Source organism: Sinohyriopsis cumingii, chromosome 6 (assembly GCF_028554795.1).
Source record: "Sinohyriopsis cumingii isolate HCF-2022 chromosome 6, ASM2855479v2, whole genome shotgun sequence".
In the NCBI taxonomy this organism is placed as follows: Eukaryota; Metazoa; Mollusca; class Bivalvia; order Unionida; family Unionidae; genus Sinohyriopsis; species Sinohyriopsis cumingii.
In genome coordinates, this window is record NC_142966.1 from 65,533,040 (window position 1) to 65,559,305 (window position 26,266).

Consider the following 26,266-nt stretch of genomic DNA (forward strand, 5'->3'; position numbering starts at 1 on the left):
ATTGACATAAGGTGATCTGGCTGGGTATCAGACACATAATCTTTGGATTATGTGGTCTGATATTCTACCAAATGAGCCACTGAGGCTCACTCAAACAAGTAGATCTTTAATATTGCACCAGGGTGTGAAACTGACCCTTATGAACTGTTGTGATGTATCAAACCTTGGTTATAAATAGTGAAAAGCAAGAATATTTGTCACTATGCAATGTGTGTGAATTTTAACATAAGAAATTTCTCAAATATAAAACATGGTTTCTTGAAACATGGTGTCTCACCTGCAACCCATGCTATAATGTACTCCAACTGTCACTGAGTTATAAAAATATTAAACAGAGTTTTACTATTTAACACAGAATTGTGCCACAATAACAATGAACCCTTTCTTCAGAAATGTAGTAACATTGTCTCTCTGTATTTGAACATACAATATATTCACCACTGATGCAGTTCACTGAAACATGAGGTAGTGCTAATCGAGTCTCAATTTACACACTAAAGGGTTAAGAGTTTTTAACTTCTAACACTGGTTTTACCATTCTTTTAAGTTTGGAAAGTGAAGTGATAAAAGAAATTTAATGCATACATCAAAGAAATCTGCTACTGGTTCCGTGGGGTACACTGTCAACCATACAGTAACTGCTAGACATGCCACTAGGTTTCCAAGAAATAAAACTGAAATTTAAAGAAGAACCATGATACAAAAAGTGTAAGACAAGTACAAAACAGATTAATAAGGACTTTTCAAAATTCAATGACACTTTTCTTCTTTTAATTAAAATATATTTTGTGTTGATAACGTCCCTAATCTAAACTTGAGATGTCCAAATGATAGAGGATAATTCAGAAATGCGAATCAAAAGCAAAATTCAATGCTTTTACATTTCTGAGCTTTGATGTGTCCATATATAAAAAACAACAAGGGTGTTTCAAGATTTAGGTGCATGCAAATAAAAGGAGATTTACTGATTGTTGAATACGATTCTTTTCAGATCCAAAAAACAGTTATAAAAAGTTGGTTCCTTTGGCCTGCCCACATGCAAAAATTTTTCCAAGGTTCAATCTCAAAACTTGTAAGTGTGAGGCATTCAAGGTATGTTCAACCTTCGTCCAATCGTTCAAAGGTTGTATAGCTTGGATACCCCATTTGGTAGGATACCTATGGATGTCATTGTTTTAAAAAACTATAGTAAGTTAGAAATATCTTGGATGACATAATTTTAAACAATGAAGCATGTATATGACTGTCGTGGCCATAGGGAATCTGACAATATCTAGGAAATCTGCGACAAAACTTTCCAGAACAGTTTGCATGTGAAAGAAACTAGAGAAAGCATTAACTCATGATGTCAAGTTCATCTCAAGTATAATGCCTTTCATTGTAATGCTAAGAAATAACCGTATGTGTTCTTTTATGAATAAAGAATTGAATAAATAGTTCAACAAAAGATGAATTAATAAGTATCTCTCAAATGGTCTGACACTCTACTTTCGAAAAGAATTTCCTGAAATTCAACAAAATTCAAGATAAGATCATTTATTCTTTTGACTGCTGATTATTGAAACCATTTCTGAATTTGTTTAAGAAAAAGAGTTTTAAATTAGTCACCGTAGCAGACTTAATGGATGTAGATTGGCACCATTTTAATTTGGGACCAACTAGACTTCATTTGATATCCACTAGCAGCCATATTGGAGGTAACATACCTAGCCATTTTCATATAGAACCAACCAGACATCATACGAGTCCTCTTGTGAAAACCCCATGTCAAAATATCTTTGCACTGAGAAGGATTAGCATTATAAAGTTTTTCAAGATGGCAGTTAGTGTAATGTCAGACTGGCACCATTTTCATCAGTCCAACAATATACTACAATAAATGTTTTCATGAACATCGCATGTCAATATGACAATTGATCGAGAAAGAAAAGCAATAACAAGATTATTAAATTAGCTGCCATGGCAGCTGCAGTTTACATCATATAGGCACAATTTTCGATTTCGGTCCTGCGTAAAGAAGTCTTCAATGAAACCTCATGTTTATATCATTAGCCATTCTAAAGAATTAGTAATAATAAGATTTTCAACACTGACCATTTAAGTAACCATAGTGGATGTCCAAGCAGCACAAGTTTCATATTGAACGAACAAAACCATGGGATGAATGTACAAGTTTGTACAATGTACTAGAGGAGTAACAATAACGAACGATTGCCATGGAGACCATATTGAAAATCAAATTAGAACCATTTCATCAGGACCAATTAGACATCCGAGAAGTCTTTTAGAGAAAGCCCCACGTTGATTTTGATGGTCAAATAAGCAACATTTTTATTTGGGACTAGACAAGAAATTAACATATGTATTGCAATGTAAACAGCATATCAATATGACTTTCAATTTAGGAGGATAAATGATCAGATTTCAAGATGGGTTCTATAGCAACTATGTTGCATGTCTGATTTTATTTAGGCCTATTTAGACATAATAAGAAACCTTCTGTTGAAAACTCCATGTTGATATGACTTTTCATTCAAAAGAAGTAAGATTTTTGAGATAGCCACTGTTTGGGCCATTTAGGATATCCTAGAAGTACCCTTGTTACTTAGGACCAACAAGGCCATGAGATAAATGTCAGTGTCAAGCTTCGAGACATTCCACCTAGCAATTTAGAAGGAATAGAGATATCTACACATCAAGATCGTCCTCCTAGCAGTTTAGGAGTGGAGATATATACACACGAATGGATCCCATTATAAATTAAACCAAACCCCAGTTTTTAAATCTTCAAAACTCCTGCTAATTTGTGTATGTTTGGATTTAATGTCATTTAAGCAACATAGAATACATCCTGTTTGCATAATCTTAGTCAACATGCGTGACAAAAATATAGGCACAAATAACTTAATTACTCAAAATTAAATATTGTATTTTATTCAAACTTTGAAGTTATGCTAAAATATGTTAACTAATTAGTATGTGAAATCAGATACCTATTGGTTCTTGAGTAAATGAGCAAGGACAAGAGTTTGCACCTTGTATGGAAATGTTCTACTATGTTAACCATTCAATTATTCAATTAAGCTGCATTAAATTATTGACATTTTAGAATTTAAATTATATTTCTTTATTCATCATACTCAAATGTAGCAAGAGGTAGAACATAATATATAAATTTACTGAGAAAGGTAATATATGTTATGTTCTCAAGGTCTACACCAACGAAGGGAAAGGGAATAACGTAGTCAGATGCACTCTAGCAGCGCTCTCCTAAACCACAACTAGATCCGCACGATGAATCACCAGCTGAAGAAGCATCCCGAAGTGGCGATGCCAATCGCGAAGATCAAACACATCGATGTCGTAAGAAACAAACCTATCCAGCAATTCAGGATAAACTTTGTCCCAATAATCTCCTCGCTGATGTTGATCGACTAGAAATTTTCATCGGTGGACGACGAGCTAGCAATAATTCCCAGAAAATCATCAACGAAGCAGCTGCTATTTGTCTGAGTTTCTTTTCCGGTGGCGTTATGCAAATTAACTTTTATCAAGCTCTAATCGATGAAATTGCAGACAATCATTACAGTGATTGATCCATTAGATTAGCGATAATAAAATAACATGATTATACACAATGAACAACGTGAATCTGAAAAAGTCAGGATGATAAATTCACAATTTTCGGTTTATAAAATGATCTATTGAGATGAACTTGGCGATGTTATTCAAGGTTTATTCAGAGGGATAACCCCAAAACCTACTGCAATTGAAAAACAATTAGGCATAAAAGCCATCGAAGTTGTTCGTGGTGAGGGTATTGGCACTGTCGGTCATGTACCTGGTAAAGCATTTTCAGCAGTCCAAGATAGACTCGAGCGAATACCACGGCCTGTAAATCTGCACACCCCCAAAGTGATGCCAGAAAATGTCAGTAAAATAATAAATCAAGCGCTCAAAGGAGCTGTTGAAAGAATTAGCTGGCATGCTGTCACCCATACTGCCACTAACAAAACCACAAGCCGCAAATGAATGCTTAAGATAATTAACCGGTGTGTCGCCACTCAGCCTGCCACTGGCAATAAACAAGCGGGCGAGATGGAAAAACATATAAGAGCAAATCTAATAGTGGGTATTGGTCTGGTTCGTTGTCGTCGCTGATCCAACACATATTGATCGGTGTTAGTGCATCATTTTAGACAATAATGAATATAATAAAATGTTCAAACGTGTGTCTGGTCCCGCATTTGACATGGCCACACCAGTGCTCAAGGACATGTCCGTGCGTGATTATCAATAGTATTCCTATGAAGCACGAGAACCAAATCAACGTGGACAAAAAAAACTACAAGTCCCATATACATAAAGATATTTCCTACCCGCCAAGTCATTCACTAAAGTTCAGGGTAAACTTGTGAAAAATGACAATACTGCATATGCAGCAAATTACAGATGTGGACTGGTTAATAGTGGTATTATGGAGTTATTTAACAGTGCCTCATATAACATCCATGGTAGACAAATCTAGGTATGTCACAATGGCGTCTATGTTGCTACGATGATTCTCGGTCTTAAAAGATATTCAGATGATTATTCAAGGTCTGCTGGTCAATCAATGATGTTCTCAAGGGAAATTAATGACTGCCTTGACCAGACACAGTATAACGTAGGACGACCAATAAACCATGCCTACAATGATGACGCCGACATAGGACGGGTAGTCATTAGTGCTAATCCAGAGTTTAACGCCAATGGTATATTCAACTGTGTGATACCCTTATCACACATCTTCGAATGTTTCAGACATGTTAGAAAAGTTATCTACGGAGCAAAACATACGGTCGAGGTAGTTGAAACTTCCACTGACAATGATGCCAACTGGTGAGATAATCATGCAGCTGCTCGTAAAGTGGAACCGTAAAAACTTGCATTATGGATGCGAACGTCGACATCATCAATCACTGAAACAAACGGCTGATCTCTGTAATGGATAGAGGCAGTAAGTCGACACTGTCATGGCTGAAAATGACAGCTGGCTCAGTGACAAGCACCGCAAATTCATTTACATGGCAGATACATTCTTAACAGGGAATTTCAGCAACAAGACATAACCGTGGTGTTTGACAGTTTGTAAATCTCATCAAAAATATCACCATGATAAAATCTAGTTGTTTTTTCTCGTGGAAAGTTTGTTACTGATTCAGGCCTTGCATGAGTATTATGATCCATTATCATTATCGGAGATTCCCGTGTTACATACTTGTTGGAACTGTATAAAACATCGCGATTCTTTTTGTTCATTTCCTCCTCTTTTGTTCATAAAATGTTCTGTTACCTTCTGAGCCACACAATTTAACACCCCAGTTCGCATAGGTTGAAGTGCATTAGCTTCAGGATCGTTTAATCGGTAAAGTGCGTAAATAACATCAGATACTAGATACCTACGCGTATAATATGGCTGGTCAATACCCGTCAGTATACCTGGTTCAGAAGTTTTGTCCACTGTGACAATGTTGTTATGTAGACGTGATTCTTACCAGGGTTGTGTTTAGGATAATCCACGTTTGACCATCTTCGTTCTGATTTTTGACAATAAATGGGATCATGAACAGGTATCGTTTTTCGTCTACAAGATTATTAATAATAGTCTCTGCGTGCTCGTCATTAATTGTATCATCAATGAAAATACCATCGTGATCTACTATCCTGAATGTTGACCAAATATCAGCAGCATTATCATGGTTAAACTCATCTTTGGCCGTTCTGATATGATCGTGTAATTGTAAATCAAATGGCAGACATTGTTTATTATCTGTTAATTCACCGAAATCAAATCTGGTGGTGTATTCTGGTTTGGTCGCAGCCAGTCCTTTTCACTCTCGTTCAAATAACCTCGTTTTATCTCGGCCAATATCTCAAATTCCTTTGAGGTTAACAAAGATTTTAATTGATTTCGTTAATTGTCATGTGCGATATTTGATCTTGGGAACTCAGATTAAAGTACTGTTGCCTCAGCTGTTTTGTTGCTGTCCGTTTGCTAATTATTATATTAATAACAAAAGCATTTTCTTTAATAGGATTTTATATAAAAGGTCAAGTAACTTTTTCTAATTAAATATTATCAGAATATTATAAAACAATGTCAATAGGGAAAAAATAACTGTTTGGTTGATGATCGAGTCAACAACATTATGTGAAAAATCCTGCCGTAATGAATAATGTGGATTTCATTTGGCTAGTATTCGCCGTGGAAGTCATGGACCAAAGCCATACATGAAATGTGGAGTTAAAGGAAATAAAGAGCTTTGTGTATCAGGTGGTGGACGAAAAAATCGAGCACTGAAAAGATATGATGAAATAAAAAATGACAATAGCGATATTAAAAAAACGGACGCCAAATATTATCTCGACAGACCACTAACAAAAATAATATAATCAAGCAAATCAAGAATGATACTGATGTTATTAACATAGGTGAATTAAAAAGCATCATGTATTTGTGTACTATGAGGCCAGTCTCGCCGGTGTGATCAGACACTGTCGACTAAAGAAAAAATTGGTGTTGTCATTAAAAACGGCTACATCTTGGTCAAGATTAGAATACATGGCAATCATAAAATAAAGAGTTAGCCTTCGCACATGTTTTTTTTTACGAATGTTTCAATGGTACGATAGATGACGGTCTTGTTTTCGACCATATCAGCTCTGATAGAACAGATAACCATTTAGAAAACCTACCCTCGATCATATCGAGCGAAAATAGCAGACGACAAAAAACAGGCAAACACAAAAAACACGCGGATAGTTAGATCAATAAATTCAGAAACAAAGAACATAAAAGGAATTTCCTTCAAAATATTTTTCCGGAAAATATTCATTTATTCACACTAATTCAGTGTACTATATAGCAAACGGTAAAACTAAATCGGCTACATCGAAATTGTTTTATCAGAAAATAAAATTTACTTATATTGAACTACACTATCTTTTCTACACAGCCTGCAAACAAGACTTGAATTGCCATTTGGTAATAACAAAGTCATTTTTCAGGCCCCAATTGCAGCATGGATGCCTTGTTGATGGGTGGTAATTAGTCTCATTTTTGTCCTTGAATATCTCTGATTTTGTTTAGGACATATTACAAAAATGGGGTCATGACACTCCCCCCAAGAAAAAAAATCGATGCACCCTCTTTTGGTCTGCAACCACGTCTTGCGTCTAATGTAAAGTATAATTTGTAATTGCAACATTTTACAAGTATCAACGCATCATCTAGAAAAATGATTACAGATGAGCATTTGTTTATTGAGATTTAGTTACTTACTGTTAGAGAAGATGGTATTTCTGTAGGGTTTTCCTTTGGAGAAGACAAGTGCTAAAATTATATATTGATACGTGGAGCACAGGAACACTGCAGCATTTGAATGACTCGTGTAATCATCATCTGGGTTGTCTACAAACTCTATAAACCTGAAATAAAGGATCAGATTGTCAAATAAACAGTGTGAAGTTACATCATATATGATTAATATTGAAACTGTAAAGTTTTCAAATCTAAAATATCTATTTTGAACATCATTGTGATTGTCTATGCTGATTTAAAGCTCTAATAACTGCAATCAACTAAAAAAACGTATAAGTTCCTTCATGCTTATAAGAAAAAGGGCAAATGAAAATCACAATACACTAACATTTACTTGTATCTACAATTTGTTTTTTGCTAATATGGTAACAACTTGTAATAAGATTGTCTATGAATTATATATTCATAGCTCAGCACGAGGCCATAAATAAGGTCCTTCATTCCCCTCCTCCAAAAAGAAAACAAATGTGAACTTAATAAAGATTATTAAGAATCATGGAAAAGGTGGTAGCCAAGATAAATGTATCATGACGTTTTGGCAAACTGATTATAGTAGGTTCGCTCATGTCATAAATGACAGTGAATTAACAGAACCATTTGTAGTCACAAATGGAATCAAGCACTGAGCCGAGTGTTGGCCCAATCCTCTTCAGTACGATGCTCTCGATCATGCTTACTGATACCATCCATGACTATGACAGGGATCGGCATCATGTGCCGGACTGATGGCGAGCTCTTCAATCTTATTAGTTTACTGTCAAAGTTAATGGAAGTGACTGTCCATGATCTCCTATATTCTGACGACTGTTTCTAAATACTAGATCTGAGTCTGACATTCAACACGGTAGGGAAGATTTCTCTTCATCTTGGAACAATTTTGGTCTCACTGTCAGTAGCAAGAAGACAAAGGTGATGCACCAACCCGCATCTGGAAAACCTTATGCAGAACCCACTGTCAGAGTAAATGGTCAATCTCTCATGGCGGTGGTCAAGTTCACCTAACTTGGCAGTTCACTGTCATATGCATTCAGATCAGTGAAGACACCAATGTCAGATTTGCTAATGCCTGTACTGTGGCCTTTTACAGATGTATGGAAGCATATAGGCATCAGTCTACAAACAAACATTAAGGCATACAAAGCCATTGTATTGAAAACGCTGCTGTATACTTGCAACCTGCATGGTGTAGAGATACCATGCTCAGAAGCAAAACCAGTTTCACATGGGATGACTGATGAGAATAATATGGAAGAAGAGGGTCCAAAGCACTTAGGTTCTCCCACAGACAGACAATCCAAGCAGTTACACTCTGCTGATCAAATCACAGTTGAGATGGACAGACAAAGATAACCAAGATTCAGATGAGGGACTACCAAATGATACCTTCTTTGAGAGCTGATGGAGGGAAAGAAATCTCAGAAAGGTCAGAAGAAATACTTAATAGATATATTATCTTCGAAACTCTTCAACACTAAACTTAAGTCTTGGAACACCTTGCACAGGAGTACTCGCCCTGAAACAATCTAATTCATACTGGAGCTACATTAAATGTGTACAAACCTGAATAAAGCCTGCATTTTGTAAATAAGCAGTATCCGATATATTCATATAGTGTACAGCAGATGACATTAGGTAGTGATATATATATATATATATATATATATATATATATATATATATATATATATATATATATATATATATATATATATATATATATATATATATACAAAATATAAAAGGCCCGAAATCGATTTGTGTTGTCAGTCTATTTTTTGTTCCTTACCCTGGCACATTTTCTCTTTTATTAAAATAATAACAAAAAATAAAAAAGTACCGAAATCGATTTGTATATTCAAATGTATTTGAATTTGTATATTCAATTATATATATATATATATATATATATATATATATATATATATATATATATATATATATATATATATATATATATATATATATATATATATATATATATATATATATATATATATATAATGTTTAAAAAATACCTACCATAGTGTTAAAACCAGTGCAATAGAAAACACATTGTCATATGTCGTCATCTAGTAAATCGTCGTTTTCTACATAGTCATCGGAAATATCACCGGACTCCCTTTCCTTGGTCTCACTGTCAAATGCGGATGGATATTTAGAGACTTAGCTTGATCTTGTATGTAACACAATTGTCATACAGTTTGTGAAATTACATGTCAATTGTGTGGCAAGACCAGATAATCAGCTTCTGTTGTTTGCTATTGAGCCATACTTGTGGCGCAATCAAGGGGTTGTCATATGGGAAACAAGCTTTGGGATTAAGGTAAACTATTTACTGGAGGAGTGACACGTCTGCTTACACTGAATAATGTTCACATATTCGAGGTGTATTCAAAAGGATAGTCAACTTGATAAAATAGCGAATGCTGCCTTTACAAGCATTGGCAGGTAACTATACACGGTAAACGAGTACCCTATGGCTCCTTTTATTACCTGGGTAATTATGAATGGGCGGGGACCCAAATGACAGCTTTATTCAGGAGTCAACGTCAGTTCATATATGAATATTCATTGCATACCCAGGACTGATATATGCAGTTATAAGGTAGGGAATCTCAATTTGGACTTAAAGAAGAAACACAGGAAGGGTTTGACAATATAATGATTGAATGTTGCACATTTGTTAGTTTTGGGCACTATTCTTTCATATTGTAGAATAAAGCCCATTATTTGTACCCACACAGTCATGCGATCAGCCTATGATGATTGAGTGCTCTACTGGACGGTTACATTTCAGTAGTTTCCAACCACCAGCTCAATAGATGTGGAACATATTACTTTTCCAATTAGGAAAATCCTTAGTGCTGATTCAGTAATAAATTAATGCAGACTTCAAAGGGCTCATCTTGTCCCATATTGTTCTTGCTCATATCAGCTGCAAAGTTTGTTGAATCAAATTAAGATAATGTGATTTCTCTCATGAATAAAAGGAAAAGAAAGATCCAGCAGAATGGTTCAACAGTGAACAGAAGGTGTACTATCTATTGGATGGAGATCAAGGAATCAGATAGTATGTCTCCTACATTAACTGCCAACGTTTGGTTTTGAGCTTCTTAAGAATAAATGAGATCGTGTGGGAGTGCGAGCGGTATGTTGGTGTACACTTCATTATTTTATAATATTAGTAGTAAGTAACCGTTACCTATTTTTTATCGTTGTAGTTGTTGTTGTAAATTATAAGCAATGAGTAAATTTTCACAGGTTGCTCTTCTATTTATGTTATATACTGTGAGCATTTGAAAAGTTTGGTCAGTAAAATTATCGTAAATGGGTACTGCACTAGGAAATTCGCTTTCATCGTTCTATTCAAGAATCCGGCTGTACATTTTGCGAGGATATACTTGAAATCTTGACCTGAAGCCTTGGACGTCCGAGGTTTTTACATGGTTTGTCTAGGAAAACCTAGGAAACCTGGGACAATGCTGATATTTTGTCCAATGTTTTATAAGCAATCATCTGACATTATCTCGTACATTAAAAAAGAAAAGAAAATACCTTGGACAAAGCCTTGGATATGAGAACTTGGTTTATTTTTGGCTCGGAAGAACTTCAAAAAATAAGCTTGGATATGTCTCGGAAATGTAGACTTTTAGCTAGGAAATGAACTTGGTCTGTTTTAATTGTGCACAGGCACACACACACACAGAGGTATATATATATATATATATATATATATATATATATATATATATATATATATATATATATACGCATCAGTCTACAAACAAACATTAAGGTATACAAAGCCATCGTATTGAAAACGCTGCTGTATACTTGAAAACCTGCATGGTGTACAGATACCATGCCCAGAAGCAAAACCAGTTTCTGTGTGTGTGTGTGTCGGTGTGTGGGTGTATATGTAAAAAAGAAAAACAAACTATCTACCATCCCTCATTTTAAAACCAATGCAATAGGAATTACACATGGGGTGGGGTGGGGGTCTCATAAACATATAAACATATGTTGTCAGAAAGCAGAAGAAAGTGTTTGGCGCATTCTTTCCAAATCATTTTGAAAGGGATTAAACTTCAGTGTGTGTGTGTGTGTGTGTGCGATTAGGTTTTTTAACGTAGCTTTAACAATTTTTCAGTCATATCGCTACGATGGCTGCAGTGTGGCAGTTTATAGTGCTGTCTATCACTGAGACATCATGCCGCAGACACGTAGCATGATGTCCCACCCAGTCACATTATCCTGACACCAGGCCGACCAGTCCTAACACTAACCTCTTAATGCTGAGCGCCAAGCAAGGCAGCTGTTAGGACCATTTTTGTAAGTCTTTGTTATGACTCGGCCGGGGTTCGAACCCACGACCTCCCGCTTCCGAGGCGGACGCTCTAACCACTAGGCCACCGTAGCGGTCAAACTTCAGTGTAACTGTGCTTAGTATCAATTGTTATATGAAAAATGATAATTAAAAATAGTGCCATGCCAGTCATCTATGGAATTTATTTCAGACTCAGTTGTATATTTATAGTTATTATTCATGTAACTAATGTGACAAAAAACAGTGCCATCCAATATTTCAGAAAACATTTATACTTTAATAGTTTATTCATCTAAACTAGTACTTTCAATTATTATTCCTTTAACATACACACAAACCCAAATTTTAAGAAAATAATCCTGTGACACTTTAAGCATTAAAGACTTTATTTTACATTCAATTGTTAGGAAATATATTTTTACAGTTGTCCTGCGTGGTTGCAGGGCATTCTAATGGGATCACTGTGTTACTATAGCATGATTGTATGAAGTGATTAAAAGTGTATGAATGCTAAAAATTTTTCTAACTAGGGGATTCCATCATGTATATAGGTTTTGGTTCTTTGTCTCATATTTTTATCTACATGTATAGTAAATAAGAAGTGAAATCAAAATATATGTTCCTATTTGGCCCCATGTTACCTGAACTGAGATGGTACACTGTAAAACCTATATCAATCAATTAACATTAATTAAGTCAATTTTTTAATATATAAGTGTACTAAGCACTTCAAGTTCAGTTGGGAATATTTATTTAGTTTTAAAATATTTTTATTTTTTATTTTTAACTCGATTAAAAAATGCTAGGGTCAGCAGCTAAAACGGGGCCGTCCGGGAACATTATTGTGTGCCTGATATGGCACTTCCGGTGTGCGATGATCGGAATCTGGGAGATAGTTTTACCTTATGAAAAAAATATGATAATTGATGGACCGCACGTAATACTCATATCAGGTGCTTATCTACTTACTGTTTTTAAATTAAAATGATATTGAGAATTTGGAAAGTTCTAGGAAATATTTATTTCGCCTTCTTCAATTGGTTGCAGAGCATAGAATTATCCAATTACAGTAGCTGATTATCAATTAATCTTTTACGCACCGTAATGATAAATTCGAAAGTGGTCCGTTGAAAGCAAATTGGTCCGTGAAAAGTGGTATTATAAAGGAGTGGATTCATCAATCGCCATGCACTTGTTTACGTTATTTATATGAGCATCCTGTTACCGGCAATGTTCTTAGCCTCCTAAATATTGTTGAGCCGAGAAAGGCAATCGAAGATTAAAAAATCGGCGATTTGGTGTCGGCATTGTTGCCGTGTTTGGGGATTACAGAAGGCATTATTGGAAGAACTGGGGTAAGTCCGTTTCTTATTTATTATATTACATTAAATTTGAAAAAGATAAGAACATTTAAAATGGCTCTCGTTTCATAGCACAGGCACCTTGGTAAACTAATGTGTACACTTACCAATTACCTTGTTAAGTGTTAATTGGTGAGAGCACACATTAGTTTACCCCGGATTCAAGTGCCTGTGAAACATGTACAGCGTTCAGTAAACCTTATTGTTGTTTTCATGTTTATCTCATTGATAGCTTGTGTGTGTGTTGTCGAAGAGGGCTTTTTAAAAAATAATCGTCGTGGAATAATAGCATGGAAATTGGACTGAGTGTTCTTGCTTCTGTGCATTATTTAACCCTGCGAATATATATGATAAATAATAACCATAATAATACTGCTAATAACTCTTATTATTGTTCTCATTTTTCTAATTTAATCTTCGTACGATTCAATTGTAAATCTTTGGAAGTGAATTACAAGAATATGGTACATTTTAATGATAAAAATTATTTAACTATGCCCGATTTTAACAATGTAAAGTAAATTAACCCATTAAAATTATTTGAACTTAGAAGGAAAAAAATAATGATGGTTCTAATTATGTATTATTATTATTAAATATGAAAATGAAGTCATATTTTAAAATTGTTGAAAGAAAAATACAATCTGAAAAATATTTAAGGATTCAAAATGGATCTGAAAATAACTGTGTATACATAATTATTATAGTTCATGAAATTAGAAGTATAGGTTTGCGAATAGTGTTAAAGACATGTAAGAATATAAAAGAACATCCGTTTCTTTTGTTTGTCTAATTGAAAAGGTAATATGGTGTTCATGATTCCGATCTCATGCTTTATTTTTCCTGTTGCGTACGAATTTGCAAAAATGCAAGCATCAGTGATCTCTTGATAAAGAAAGTATGGAAACATAAAAAAATAATTATAATTTTTATTTTTAAAGGCCAAGATGGCTAACCACATTTTATTTCAGCAATAAACATGGGGATATGTAATTTGTTCCAAGTAATCAATTTCCATCACTAGTAAATGGCATGGAATCTACTGCATATTATTTGAATTGTTTGCATGTCTATTAAATTTAGGGTTGAAACAAGCAAAGACGCAAATCAGCAATCACCAAAACTACCAAACGGCTACGAGAATAGCATAAAAATAGACAATGAAGATGGGAACACCAAAACAGACTAAGACGGTAACACCAAAAAAGTCAGAGGTAAGATATAGATGCAGCAATTTCAAACATCCTAAAAACTTTATATGCAACAAGCATTGTGTGATATCTTTATGGGTTGATTACAATACAATGAAATAAAAATGGTAGTAATTCTGAATAATTTTAATAATATGTTTAAAGGGGTGTATCAGGATCTTATAATTTTATTTACTGAATGCTTTAGTTTAAGCACGTAAGCCATTGAGCCAGGAACATAATATAATTGTGACTGTATTTGTTATCAGCAATTTAGAATGATGGTCCCAAATTCAAAGAAGACTCCTTTGTAGAGGTATAGCCTTTTAAGGGTTAATACCTTGTTTTCAGAACTAAAGTATTCCAAATATGATTGTTAAATTGAAGCCTGCCAATAAAAGTTATGCTATCTGTTTGTTTTATTAATTCATTAGATTTTATATTTTCAACCAGTATTTTGTTTGGCAGGACTGATCCAAAAGAAATGGCAGAGTATCAGAGAGGTGATCACAAACAAGAAAATCAATGAAGTGCTAAAACCAATCAAGGAACCACGATATAAATGGATAAATTTTCAAAATTAAATAGACAGTTTGCCACTAAAGGAACCTTATGGGTATTCTTGATAGTTGGACCTTTTTTAAAATTTTATTTGTATGTGTTGAACAATAATAAATAAAATGTATTTTATATGCTGTAATATTTGCTTCAATTCTCGTTCTGATTTTCTTATGCCAGGGGGTGTCCGAGTAGTCCTCGGACGATATGTCCTAGTAATCTTCGGACAATATATCCTAGGAAACCTCGGACAATATGTCCGAGGAATCCTCGCAGGATATGTCCGAGAATTCCTAGGAAACCCCAGAGTATTTGTTTAAAATAAGGTTGTAAGTCTGAGGTAAACTTCGGACATTGAGAATAAAAAACATTGGACAATGGTATAAAAAATTGTCCTTGGACTATTAAATCGGAAAGTCAGCAACCAGTACTCCGAGGTTTTTCCTAGGAAAATTTGTCCAAGATTTTCTAGGAAACCTCGGAACATGTAAATCCGGGAAAGAAAAGGAGCAACCTTTAACTTCAAATTTCTGAATGATTCTTTCATTTATATTTGAAATATTTCTCCAACAATAAGCAACGAACACTGTGTCTAGAATGTGTAAATAAAACACTTAAAACTTTCAAAACTTTTAGCTATTCATGTGACCCAGCCATTGCATTGCGGTTGGGGTCGGTAAAACTCGACTGTGTTATGGACCGAACCATGTTATAACCATCCAAGTCAGCAGTTAGCCGAAGAAAATGATGCACAGACGGGAGATGGTTAACAGTGGGCACACAAATATGTGCTTGTGATTAAACGAAGACAAAATAGACTGAAAAACACCGGTATATTAACAACTTACATGTGTGTAGTACAATCAATAATCCATTAAACACTGAAAAATGTATATGAAAATTAAATGTATTTGAGAATAAATCATGTTATAAAATTCACGTATCAATCGTGCCTCATTAGTAAACACAAATGGCACACAAACACATACACACTTATATATATATATATATATATATATATATATATATATATATATATATATATATATATATATATATATATATATATATATATATATATATATATATATAAAATGGTATTCCATGTTTGATCTACATTCGATTGGCACTTGTCAATCATTACGATATTGTCGCCTGTAGCATATGGCTATGGTTGTTTATATGATACAGGTGCATATACTTAAACTGGCCTAGATTTTGTTAGCCGGAGACATCTATGATCTTGCCAAGGCTATCCCGGGGATGAGGTTTTTCATATATATTGTTTCAAAAGATTGGAAATTAAATTTGTGTTATGACACCGTTGGTAGCGATAGTGAGCAGACATTTTTTTCTTGCATCAAGGAAATTTTTGCAGCACAATAAACGTGTTCCAGTCACATTGAAAAATGCAACAATCCATCAGAGTCCATTGCCTTTATTTAAGTGTGGTGCTGACTTCCATTCGTGAAAGGTTCTTTGCTTTAATTGAACATTGTGGTCAGTTGTCTGTGCTGAAGGTTGCATCTGATACATAAATTGCAGCTAAGGGACTGCTTTGGAGGATGAAGCAAATACCTTATTATTGCAGCCGCAACATCAAATAATTGTAGAAGATTGATTGAGACCTTTTTCGTTTGCCTAGTATTTATACCAAACCATCGGTACTTCAAAAGTAAACAATCTTTTTTAAGTTTCATCAAAATCATTTTCTCTGGGTACAATTTAAAAAAGGATTTAGCCGTCGTTGGGTCAGTTGTAGTAGTTACTGTTCCTGCCTCCAAAGGCTGATCGATTGTAGTTAGTCCCGATAGAATACTGCAGTATATCACAGCATACAGTACTCAGGACGGATGTCAGCATAGTGAATTATGATATAATAATGCACTGTTAAGATGGTTTGTCAATATGAGCGAAGAATTTGTTTATGTAATAATAGATACGTGCCAGTGCATTTTATATCCAGTTTGGAGCTTTTTTCATGGTGTTTCTGAATTTCTCCACTCCAAACCCAAGATATAAGTTTAAGCAGCCAACAATATCGCCATTTGGTATATTTTGTCACCAAAAAGGAAAAACAAATTTTAATTTGTGACACTTGTGAAGCCCATCAGAAACCATAAATAAAACTCACACATTATTTTTCGTACTTTTACGAAGTAAAACATATTATTTTCGTACCAGAAAAATACATGTGATTTCAGGAGCCATTACGTGATTCTCTTATATTAGAATTCATACGCGATCTCTTCCCCAAAATGATAATAAACTTTTAACACATTATCTTTCACACTTTTAAGAAAGAAAGTTTGTTTCGTGTTTAAGAAAAATACGTATATATACAATTTCAGAAGCCACATCTAAATAGTACTATATCCGAATAAGTGTTATAATGGAATGTGCTATAGCGGGGTTACACTATATTGTATCGCCATGAGACTGAATAAATTAAGCTATAACAAACATAATAATATGTTACGTCTTCCTGGAAAGGTATATATGTCATATTGCTAAATTACTAATTCAGTGCTTATGATTTTAATGAAAACATATCAGTGTCTTGACCGTTGATGAATTCATTTTTAGCAGTTCACTTCTCAAACCAAACTACATATTTATGACAAGCTTCCGCAAGCTAGTTAGGGTGCTCGCACAAGCTTGCAAAATGACTTTTCGAAGTCTGCAAGCTTGCGATCTCGCAAAGGTTAAGGTTCAAGCTTGCAAAAGAAATTTTTCCAATTCTGCAAGCTTACATGCTTACAAAATCTGAAGTTCAAGTTTGCACACGATTGGAAAAGGAATTTTTCCAAGTCTGCAGGCTTGCAAAACCTAAACTATTTGATGTAAACGTGCAATAATCAGTTGTGAAAGTTTAAAGTTGGCAGTTCTGCTTGAGATCAGTACTTACTGAAATGTTGAAGAATTTATTTGTGAGTAGATCATGCTCAGTAAAAGAAACTACACTGTCAAATTAAAAGATGTCACCGGTAATATAAGTTTTATTTATAACGTCTGATAAATCACTTGCGTTAAATAATACACATTTTCTGTGTTGCAAAGTGCTAATAACTTGAATGACTTGTACTTAGCTGATACATAACTAAAATATATCATTCCAACATTTCTCTATGTTTGAATTAACTATGAACATTATTAATATATTTCAAACTAAACAGAATTATTTCTTGACCAAGGCAAATTATGAAATGTTACTTTTCCACAAATGTTCTTTTTTCTCATTTACAAATTTTTACAAATAATTACATGCTAGAGAAAGAACTGAGTTTTTGCATGAAGGAATTATTTTAGGTGATTGTGCACTCAGTCAGCTATGTAGTCCTTTTGTCAGCGAATTGAGACTGGATAAAGAATTCCATTCAGTAAAATCCTGTAAAATAGATAGTATTTGCTGATTGCTACGTTATTTACAGACTAACTTAATACAGGAGATATGTGATGTCAAGTACTTGTAAATGGTATTTGCCAAAAATGTATGCACCATCAAATATAGTCTCAGTAACTCTTGTAATATTAACTTCTGGCATAATATGTTTGAAAACATTGTCATATATTTGTTTCAATGACAATCTGATGCCAGGAGAAAATGAATTGTCAGTTATTTATTTACTAAATAAAAAATTGAAAATATATAGATTTTGTTTTTCTTTGAGAGAGAGAGAGAGAGAGAGAGAGAGAGAGATGCATCCCATTCTGCCAACATTCTATAAGAATTGAGATCTGTGAATTTTGCTTCTTCTTTCAAATGAAATTAAATAAAAGCATGCAAGATGAAATGTGGTTTTCCGGGGCAGAGACTTTATTCAGTATCGAGTCATTAAAGACGGTTACTTCCTCCTGTTTACGGTCAGCACATTGGTTTACGTACTCTAAATACATACATAACATATTTGAGTCGCAAGAACACAAAAGAACCACTGTAGTAACGCGTTCAAAAATTGGGCGCAATTTTCAAGGTTGAACCGTCACAATTTAGATCGTTAATTCGGTAAATTTCGTTGCCTGCAGAACCTATATATGTGCAGTAACCGATCCTATAACCCGAGAGAAAATTTGAAGTCAAAGTGTTATCACGTTGGTGAGTAAACTGAAACATGTGTTATTTTGCACGTTGTCGGGACTGTAGATTGGCAATAGCGTTCTGTTTCACATTTAGGATTTAAGTACATAAAATAAATGACTTTATAATGTTTCTTCACCCAATGATTGAGATAAAACCTCTGTAGATCATCATGCTGCGCTTGCCAAACTGCAGTAATCGATGCAGTACTGTCAGTTATCGACAACAGGATTACGAGATTGTAACATTAAATGCACGATTTTTAATCCCATTTTCCTCTCGCATATAAAATTCAACAATTGTTCAGAGGCTGTTACATTTAATTCTTTTCATCCTCAAAGAAGATGGCATTTATTTTATTTCAAATTGTCTTAAGGTAACTAATCAGTTTCATCGGATGTTTTTTGTTTTGTTTTAAGCTCTGACGTGCCATTCGCTTGACATGCATCATAGCCCTTTCAAAATGGATAGCAAAACTAAATTTTAGGAGCTCATTAAAGGAAGATCTCGAATAACACTTACTGATAATTTTTGGACTTGATAAGTGATTTTGGAATGTTGAACAAAACATGAAATGCTTTTGCTAAAGAGGTAAATACTCGTTTTTTTTTTTTTTTTACCCCGGTTACATAGTACATGTTGCTGTAATCCGTTTCAGTGGATGATACCTGAATCACACCAGAAGCAGAGGAGAATGCAGAAGTTTATTCTGAGGATTTTGTTCAGAAGAGATGGTTCAGAGTAATTCAAATGGCAAATATTTTTGTTTTCACCTAATAGTTTATCATTTTGACAGATGAGAGAGGGAACCTAAACATTTGACAAATTCCTCCCTAAAGAGATTTCTACATGGAAGTAAATTAGTAGAACATTTCCAAAGCAGTATAGAACAAAAGTATAAAGAGTTTGCTAACACAGATCCCATTCATATGCTATTATTTTTATCTGGTTAAATATTATTAAATGATTTGATGACTTCATTCTTTCTTTCATAGTGACAGTAAGAACTCATGCTAATTAAAGTTTACCATATATTAACATTTTCATTTTAATATTTGATATTACATACTTTTCGCACAACATGGGCTAGAAAATGGATGTATGTGTTCATATATAAAATAATTTAATCGATGCCCTACTATGTCTTCTGATGCAGCTGGCTAGGTCAGCTTTGCTTGAAAACCTGCGCAAGATTGTAATTAGTAAGCCTGAACGGTTCTAAATCTGAGATTGCAGAAAGCTTGCCGCAAGCTTACATAACAAGCTCGCGCAAGCTTGCCAATTGGGGAAGCTTGTGCAAGCTTGCCGCGGTTTCAAATCTAAGCTTACATAACAAGCATGCAGCAAGTTTGCCGCAACCTTAAACATAAGCTTACGAGTTTGGTTTGGGAAATTAATTACCAAACAAAGTAGTTATGTATCTTTTCTTATATCCAATAATGATTTTTTTCTTCACTTTGTCAGCCTGTAAAGTGTCTTTATAAATCATGATTGGGATCAATTGTGTATTAAGAAATTGGATGACAGAACATGTGCTCAGTAAAACCTTGTAAAACAACACGGCAGGAATTTGTTTAAAAAATGTTTATGATTGAATTTGAACACTCTATCGAATTTTAGCATGAAAACATGATTTAAGATAGGGAATATAGAATACAAAAACTATGTAAATGTATATACTTTCTTATAGTCCAGTGATTTGTTCACTTTGATAATAATACATTTTTGATACATTATTTTATGCTACTGCATGCTTACAACAAATGCTATCAAAACATCCACGGGAGATCACTGGTCAGTTACTGCCATAAATTATTTGTCTGTGGAGTTATTATATCTAATGACTGGGATGAATGAAGTCTTTGCACTTTTCCCTTAATACATTATTTGCAATTTTCAGATGAGCTCCTTCTAAAGTCATTTTAAAGTTCACATTCGTCATTCTTTATCAAAGTTACTGATTAGTAACACTCACACGCAACACCAAATGTGACACTTTAAGACATCTCAGCATCAATTGACTTACTGCGCGTGTTACATCCTTTGTTTTTCGAGCTGAACCATCTTTTATTAATATTGCGGGTCAACATAGGTTTTGACTTTGGCCAAATTATTAGGCCATCGCTAACACTGCAATTTATGGATAGGATAAATAAAAGTGTAACATTAATATTCTGTGCAAAGGAGTATGACTGACATACTTTAAATCCTATATACATTTTTGGGATGAATGCATTTACTATTTTAACAAAACTATGAATAATAAATGAAAAGTATGTATAATATGTATGTGTATTTTTTTCCTTTATAAAGCCAGTTAAAATTCTGACCTTAAAAACTGGCACTCCAGTATTGACCTGTTTTGAACGTCAATTTGTTTGGAGAGAAGTGGTAGTTTCTCAGAACAGTTTTACTTTATATTGCAAATGTTAAATACTAGGATAAAAGTTTTTGTTCAAAACAAACTGACCATGGTTGCTGTTGGACGTTGAAGTAGTAGAAAATCTGGACTCCAGTCTGGATGAACATATGCAGCACAAGAGATAGAATCGGCCCCAAACTTATCAAGCTGACCAATGGTTGCTCCTTCACAAGCTTGTGGTATGGGCCTGTCCATCCAACTAGAAAAATAGATAAGGGCATGATAAGACGCATGCACTGTACCTGTATGAAGAATGCCAAAAATGAGTATCTCTGGTTGTAAATCTTTGCTTCCATGCTACTTAAAAACATTGTTTTCAATACACTACAAGGTTTGAAAATTTATCAACATGTAACTTACCCAACTAAACAACTTCCTTGAAGATTTTGGTCATTCTCTGGACGTTTTATTTGGCCCAACCGTTTCATTAAAATTAATTCATCAAAATGGACAAGTTTTTTCTTAGAAATGTTAATTCCCTTTTCAAACCTTCTATTCATAAATTCTACTGAAACTTCTACTGATGCCCGGAAATGTTAATTATTTTTAAAAGGGCGACTCAATTAGTTACAAGATTTGAAACTAAGCCACCTTTAGGCCGCCATTATGTACAAGATACAGTCTAATCTTGAAATCTATATTCACACACACACACATCTATCCAACACACCTGTTGTGGAATGTTAAGATACACGGGGCTGATTTAATATCTTGAGGAATGCTATTCCAAACAGGGGCATGCACTACTTAGGAATGGACATGTGTCCGATTTGAATACCATTATTTAAAGGAAACTTTCACACAATGGTCAAATCAATATGACTAACATTCAGACCATGGATGGCTTACACTTAGACGGATTGTAACAAGTGATTTGAGTGAGACTACCTATTTATCTTTGCAGATTTGCTCAACAAGGTTGACATCTGATGGATATCATAGAATTATGCGATTTATCATTGTGTTCACTCTATTTCCATAATAAATGACATCTAAATACGGCATATTGAAAAAATATTGTCTTGTTTAATAACAGGATTTACATCGAAATACCAACCCATACTATGTAAGTTTTCTTCATGGCACAAGATGAATGCTTTTATTCCCAGATTCACTTTAGGTGTTGCCATAAATTATGTGTTATCGACCCTTTTAATAAATAGGGATTTTCCACTACGTCCCCCAAAATGATATCATTCAAGACTAAGAAGTTAAACTGAAATAACTGATGTTGATTAATGCATAAGGTCTGGATTCTACATTTTCCTTATTTAAGACAGTAATGTGCTTTTCCCACATGCCATAAATTCTCTGATGCAAGAACACAAAACAAATAAACTGATAAGCTGATAGAAAGTTATATTAAACTGGATTTATTACCATTCTGAACTAATTATGTTGACACTTGTAAAAGACATGACAGTGATATTTTGATAATCTGAGTTTCTCTTCTAAATTAAAGAGTAAAATTTTTCAAAACTTATTAGTTATGTTGCACCAATGATAACTACTAGAAGATCTCACACTTGGCTCGCATTCCAATGACTCCTAGCGGAGGTTCAGGGGTCAAATATTCAAAAATGGCAATTAAGTTGCCTTTTTCAAGTATTTTTCAAACAAAAACTATATATATATATATATATATATATATATATATATATATATATATATATATATAAAGATGAAACTTTTATGTTACCAATTTTACATAATGACTCCCTATATCAGTGTTAAGCGGGTGGGTACTCAAGGGGGCATGTTTGAAGAGTGAGGATTTGCAATTATAAGCCACTGTAGTTACTTCAGTTTCATTTTGACCTTCAAAAACCTTGTCATGTAAAAATATTCCTCCTTTTCAAATCAACTACTTTTAGAATAACATTAATTAAGCTGGCATTTACACTAAATAATTTTAATGAATGAAATAACAGTCACACTAACAATCTTTATATAACCAAGTTAAATGTAAAATTATTGAAAAAAAGTGTTGTGTTAAAACCATGATGCCAATTGTTGCTGCCATCCGTTCTTTCGAAATTCTGTTTAATAATTTGTCAATAGAGGGTTTCTAAGATTAATCAGACTCCTGGATCAATTCAAATTTTGTCCAAACTTGAGTCTGAAAGCTCTTATGTGTACATAAGATGTTTAATACAGTTCAAGTGACAATATCAGTCCTCCAACCCATTTCTCATTACAGAGTAGTAATTGTATTGACCAAAAAACATGATACCTGTAGCTGTAACCAATGCAAGCTTGGATCTTTTCCAATAATGTGTTTTTATATCTTTCATTACATCAGGAAAATGGTGGAGATAACTGGGTTTAGGGGAATGAAGATAATTCCTGTCTAGACAAGTTGTTTTGAAACTCATCCTGATGTGAAAGTCTGTGAAGCTCATTCTATATTTTATTTTAAAAACTCGGAAGCTACATCCACCCACTTCTCCTTCTCTGCCTGTCTCTCTCGTACAAGCCATACAACTTAATATCATTTAGCTAAGAATGAAAAACTGAACGACTTTAGAGAGTATGCTCTTAACTTCACAAAATCTTCCTAACTGATTTTGACTGAACAAAGTCCATCCCTAACTGCACAATAGATATAATTTAGCTAGCGTACTTAAATATTTCATTTTACTGATTTAAAATACAAAAGAAGAAGAATTTACATATTTGGATAACATATCACAGTCACTGCCATTATTCATAATGTTTATTTTCTATACTGAAAGTAATTCATCAGACACTTAATTCAGAAATTTAAAAGCCGATTGTGATCTTTCCACCAGTGAAATTATTCCATAGATAAAGTACAAGATGTGTTACAAAGGTAAGATTAATTGATAAAAGTATTTCATTCTCACCATGATCAATAAAGTGAAAGACAAATACATCTGTTGACAGTGGCTTTCAGATCTCTTCACTATGATGAATACCTTCCAACCCAGTCAAAAGTAAGCACTGAGTTTGAATTGTAATAATGCTACTACTGCTACTACTACTACTAACAGCAACAACAATGCACTACAATAATAACTGCACTTCATGTTAACAACCCATGCAACGTTACTAATGATACATAATAAACCATGTACTGACTGACTAATAATACAGTCTGTATGCAAATGGTAGAGCACATTATAGCTCACAATACCTGTGACTATTGCAGAGGAAATTCGAAAAAAGGAAGCAATATTTCTTGGAATTTTATTTGTATGAAGGCTTCAGTAGATGTTTAATTCAACACATCTTTGAGTCACAATATATAAACATATATCAACCTTCATACATTGATCTTAAACAACCGTGAAGCCAGAAAGCAGAGAGGCAAATATGACTGAAACCCAAACTACTAACTTCTCACCTTGCCCTTGAAGATCAGATCTGCAATGTGTAAGAAGACAACCATTATGGTGGTGGTATATAGTTAAACCAAGTTCATTTTTTTATATCTCAAATAGCTTTAAAATTATAGCGTGGAAAGGATTTCAAAAATTAACTTATATTGATGATTTATACCTACCATGGTACTTAGCACAACCACTAACGATGACATATAAATATACCAAGTTTCATTTCCTTATCTCAAACAGCTCTAAACATATAAAACTGCAAAACTTGATGCAAAAGATACAAACTTCTGAACCTTGGTCTTGACAGTCAAGGAATAACCCCCAATATGTTTAATAGTCATTTATGTAGATCAATGGAATTATTTGTTTAGAAGCCACTCTCCTTCACGACCTTGATCTTTGAACTTTTGACCCCACGATATGCACACGTCTTCCAATCCATCCACAAAGTTTGGGTCAGACTGTGAGCAACTTGAATTATTGTGGAAAATATATTTGCCTTCTTTCAATCAGTGACTTCGACATTTGAGCTTTTGACTCTAACATTGATAGGATTCTTCAATGCTATTGTGCTAGCCATGAACAAAGTTTGGCAGAAATGAATTAGTAATGGTTAGATGAACCACATTTTAATATGCTGCATCTTACGGTGTGCAAATAAAATGGAATAATACGAAAACAGTACAATATATTACTATATTGATATTACTACCACAATTACATCAATATTGTAATCTGATGTCATAGAATCCAAAGTTAATAAATAATATTCCAGCATCGAAAAAGGAAATATTAAAACATACAAAAGAAATTTCATTATGACGCCCTTGTATACCTAAATTTTTGTTCAAAATTAGGAAAGGTGAAGTATTACCCATATATTAGGAGATAACTCTTTTACTTTTATATTTCCTTTTATGAACTCAGATTTTCCAAAATTAATTAAAACCAGAAAAAAGACTACAAATATCAAAGAAGAAGAATGAACTACAGTATGCATATCTTCCTTGAATAAAATAGGGAATGAAGCTGCTGGACTATCTCTAATATTTTTATATATTAAAAAACTATTAAGTCCTCAAATCCAGGTTACGTAAAAGTTAAACCCGACCATAAAGAATAGATCAATAAAAATAACACATCGAAACAATGGCACAAGTAAATTAGTATAACCATCATTCATAATAGAACACAGGAATTATATTCAAATTTATAAAAGGATAAAGTAAAGAAGACACACTTTTAAGGGGATAAAGAAGCACTTTTAAGGGGATAAAGAAGCACTTTTAAGGGGATAAAGAAGCACTTTTAAGGGGATAAAGAAGCACTTTTAAGGGGATAAAGAAGCACTTGTCAAGCATTTTGATATACATTGACTAAAACGTCTTAAACTATTAAACGACTGATGTATCTAAGACAGCACTGTAATAAAAATAAACAAATTATATGTGAAATTCTTGCAATAATTCACTCATCAATAATATGCTGAATTCACTGTGAACATCATAACTGATAAAGACATTCTTCTTGTACAAAGTTCAAAATGAAAGTTTATGTACATATAATTGTTTCATCAAAAGCTATAGAATGAGACAAGAAAACAAATAATTA

At 33.8% G+C, this 26,266-nt stretch overlaps 1 protein-coding gene across 3 annotated transcripts in view; it reads right to left on the minus strand.

Moving 5' to 3' along the window:
• Window positions 1–26,266, minus strand: part of LOC149797110 (polyamine-transporting ATPase 13A3-like) — a 214,818-nt gene that overhangs the window by 24,369 nt on the left and 164,183 nt on the right. For 2 of the 3 annotated variants that reach the window (XM_089961780.1, XM_089961779.1), the window contains exons 28-30: window positions 21,348–21,498; window positions 7,325–7,470; window positions 586–674 (exon numbers count right to left, since the gene is read on the minus strand). In XM_089961780.1, the coding sequence (XP_089817906.1) occupies window positions 586–674; window positions 7,325–7,470; window positions 21,348–21,498 (386 nt within the window). The remainder of the gene's footprint in view (window positions 1–585; window positions 675–7,324; window positions 7,471–21,347; window positions 21,499–26,266) is intronic. The other variant, XR_016421772.1, reaches the window with a different exon arrangement.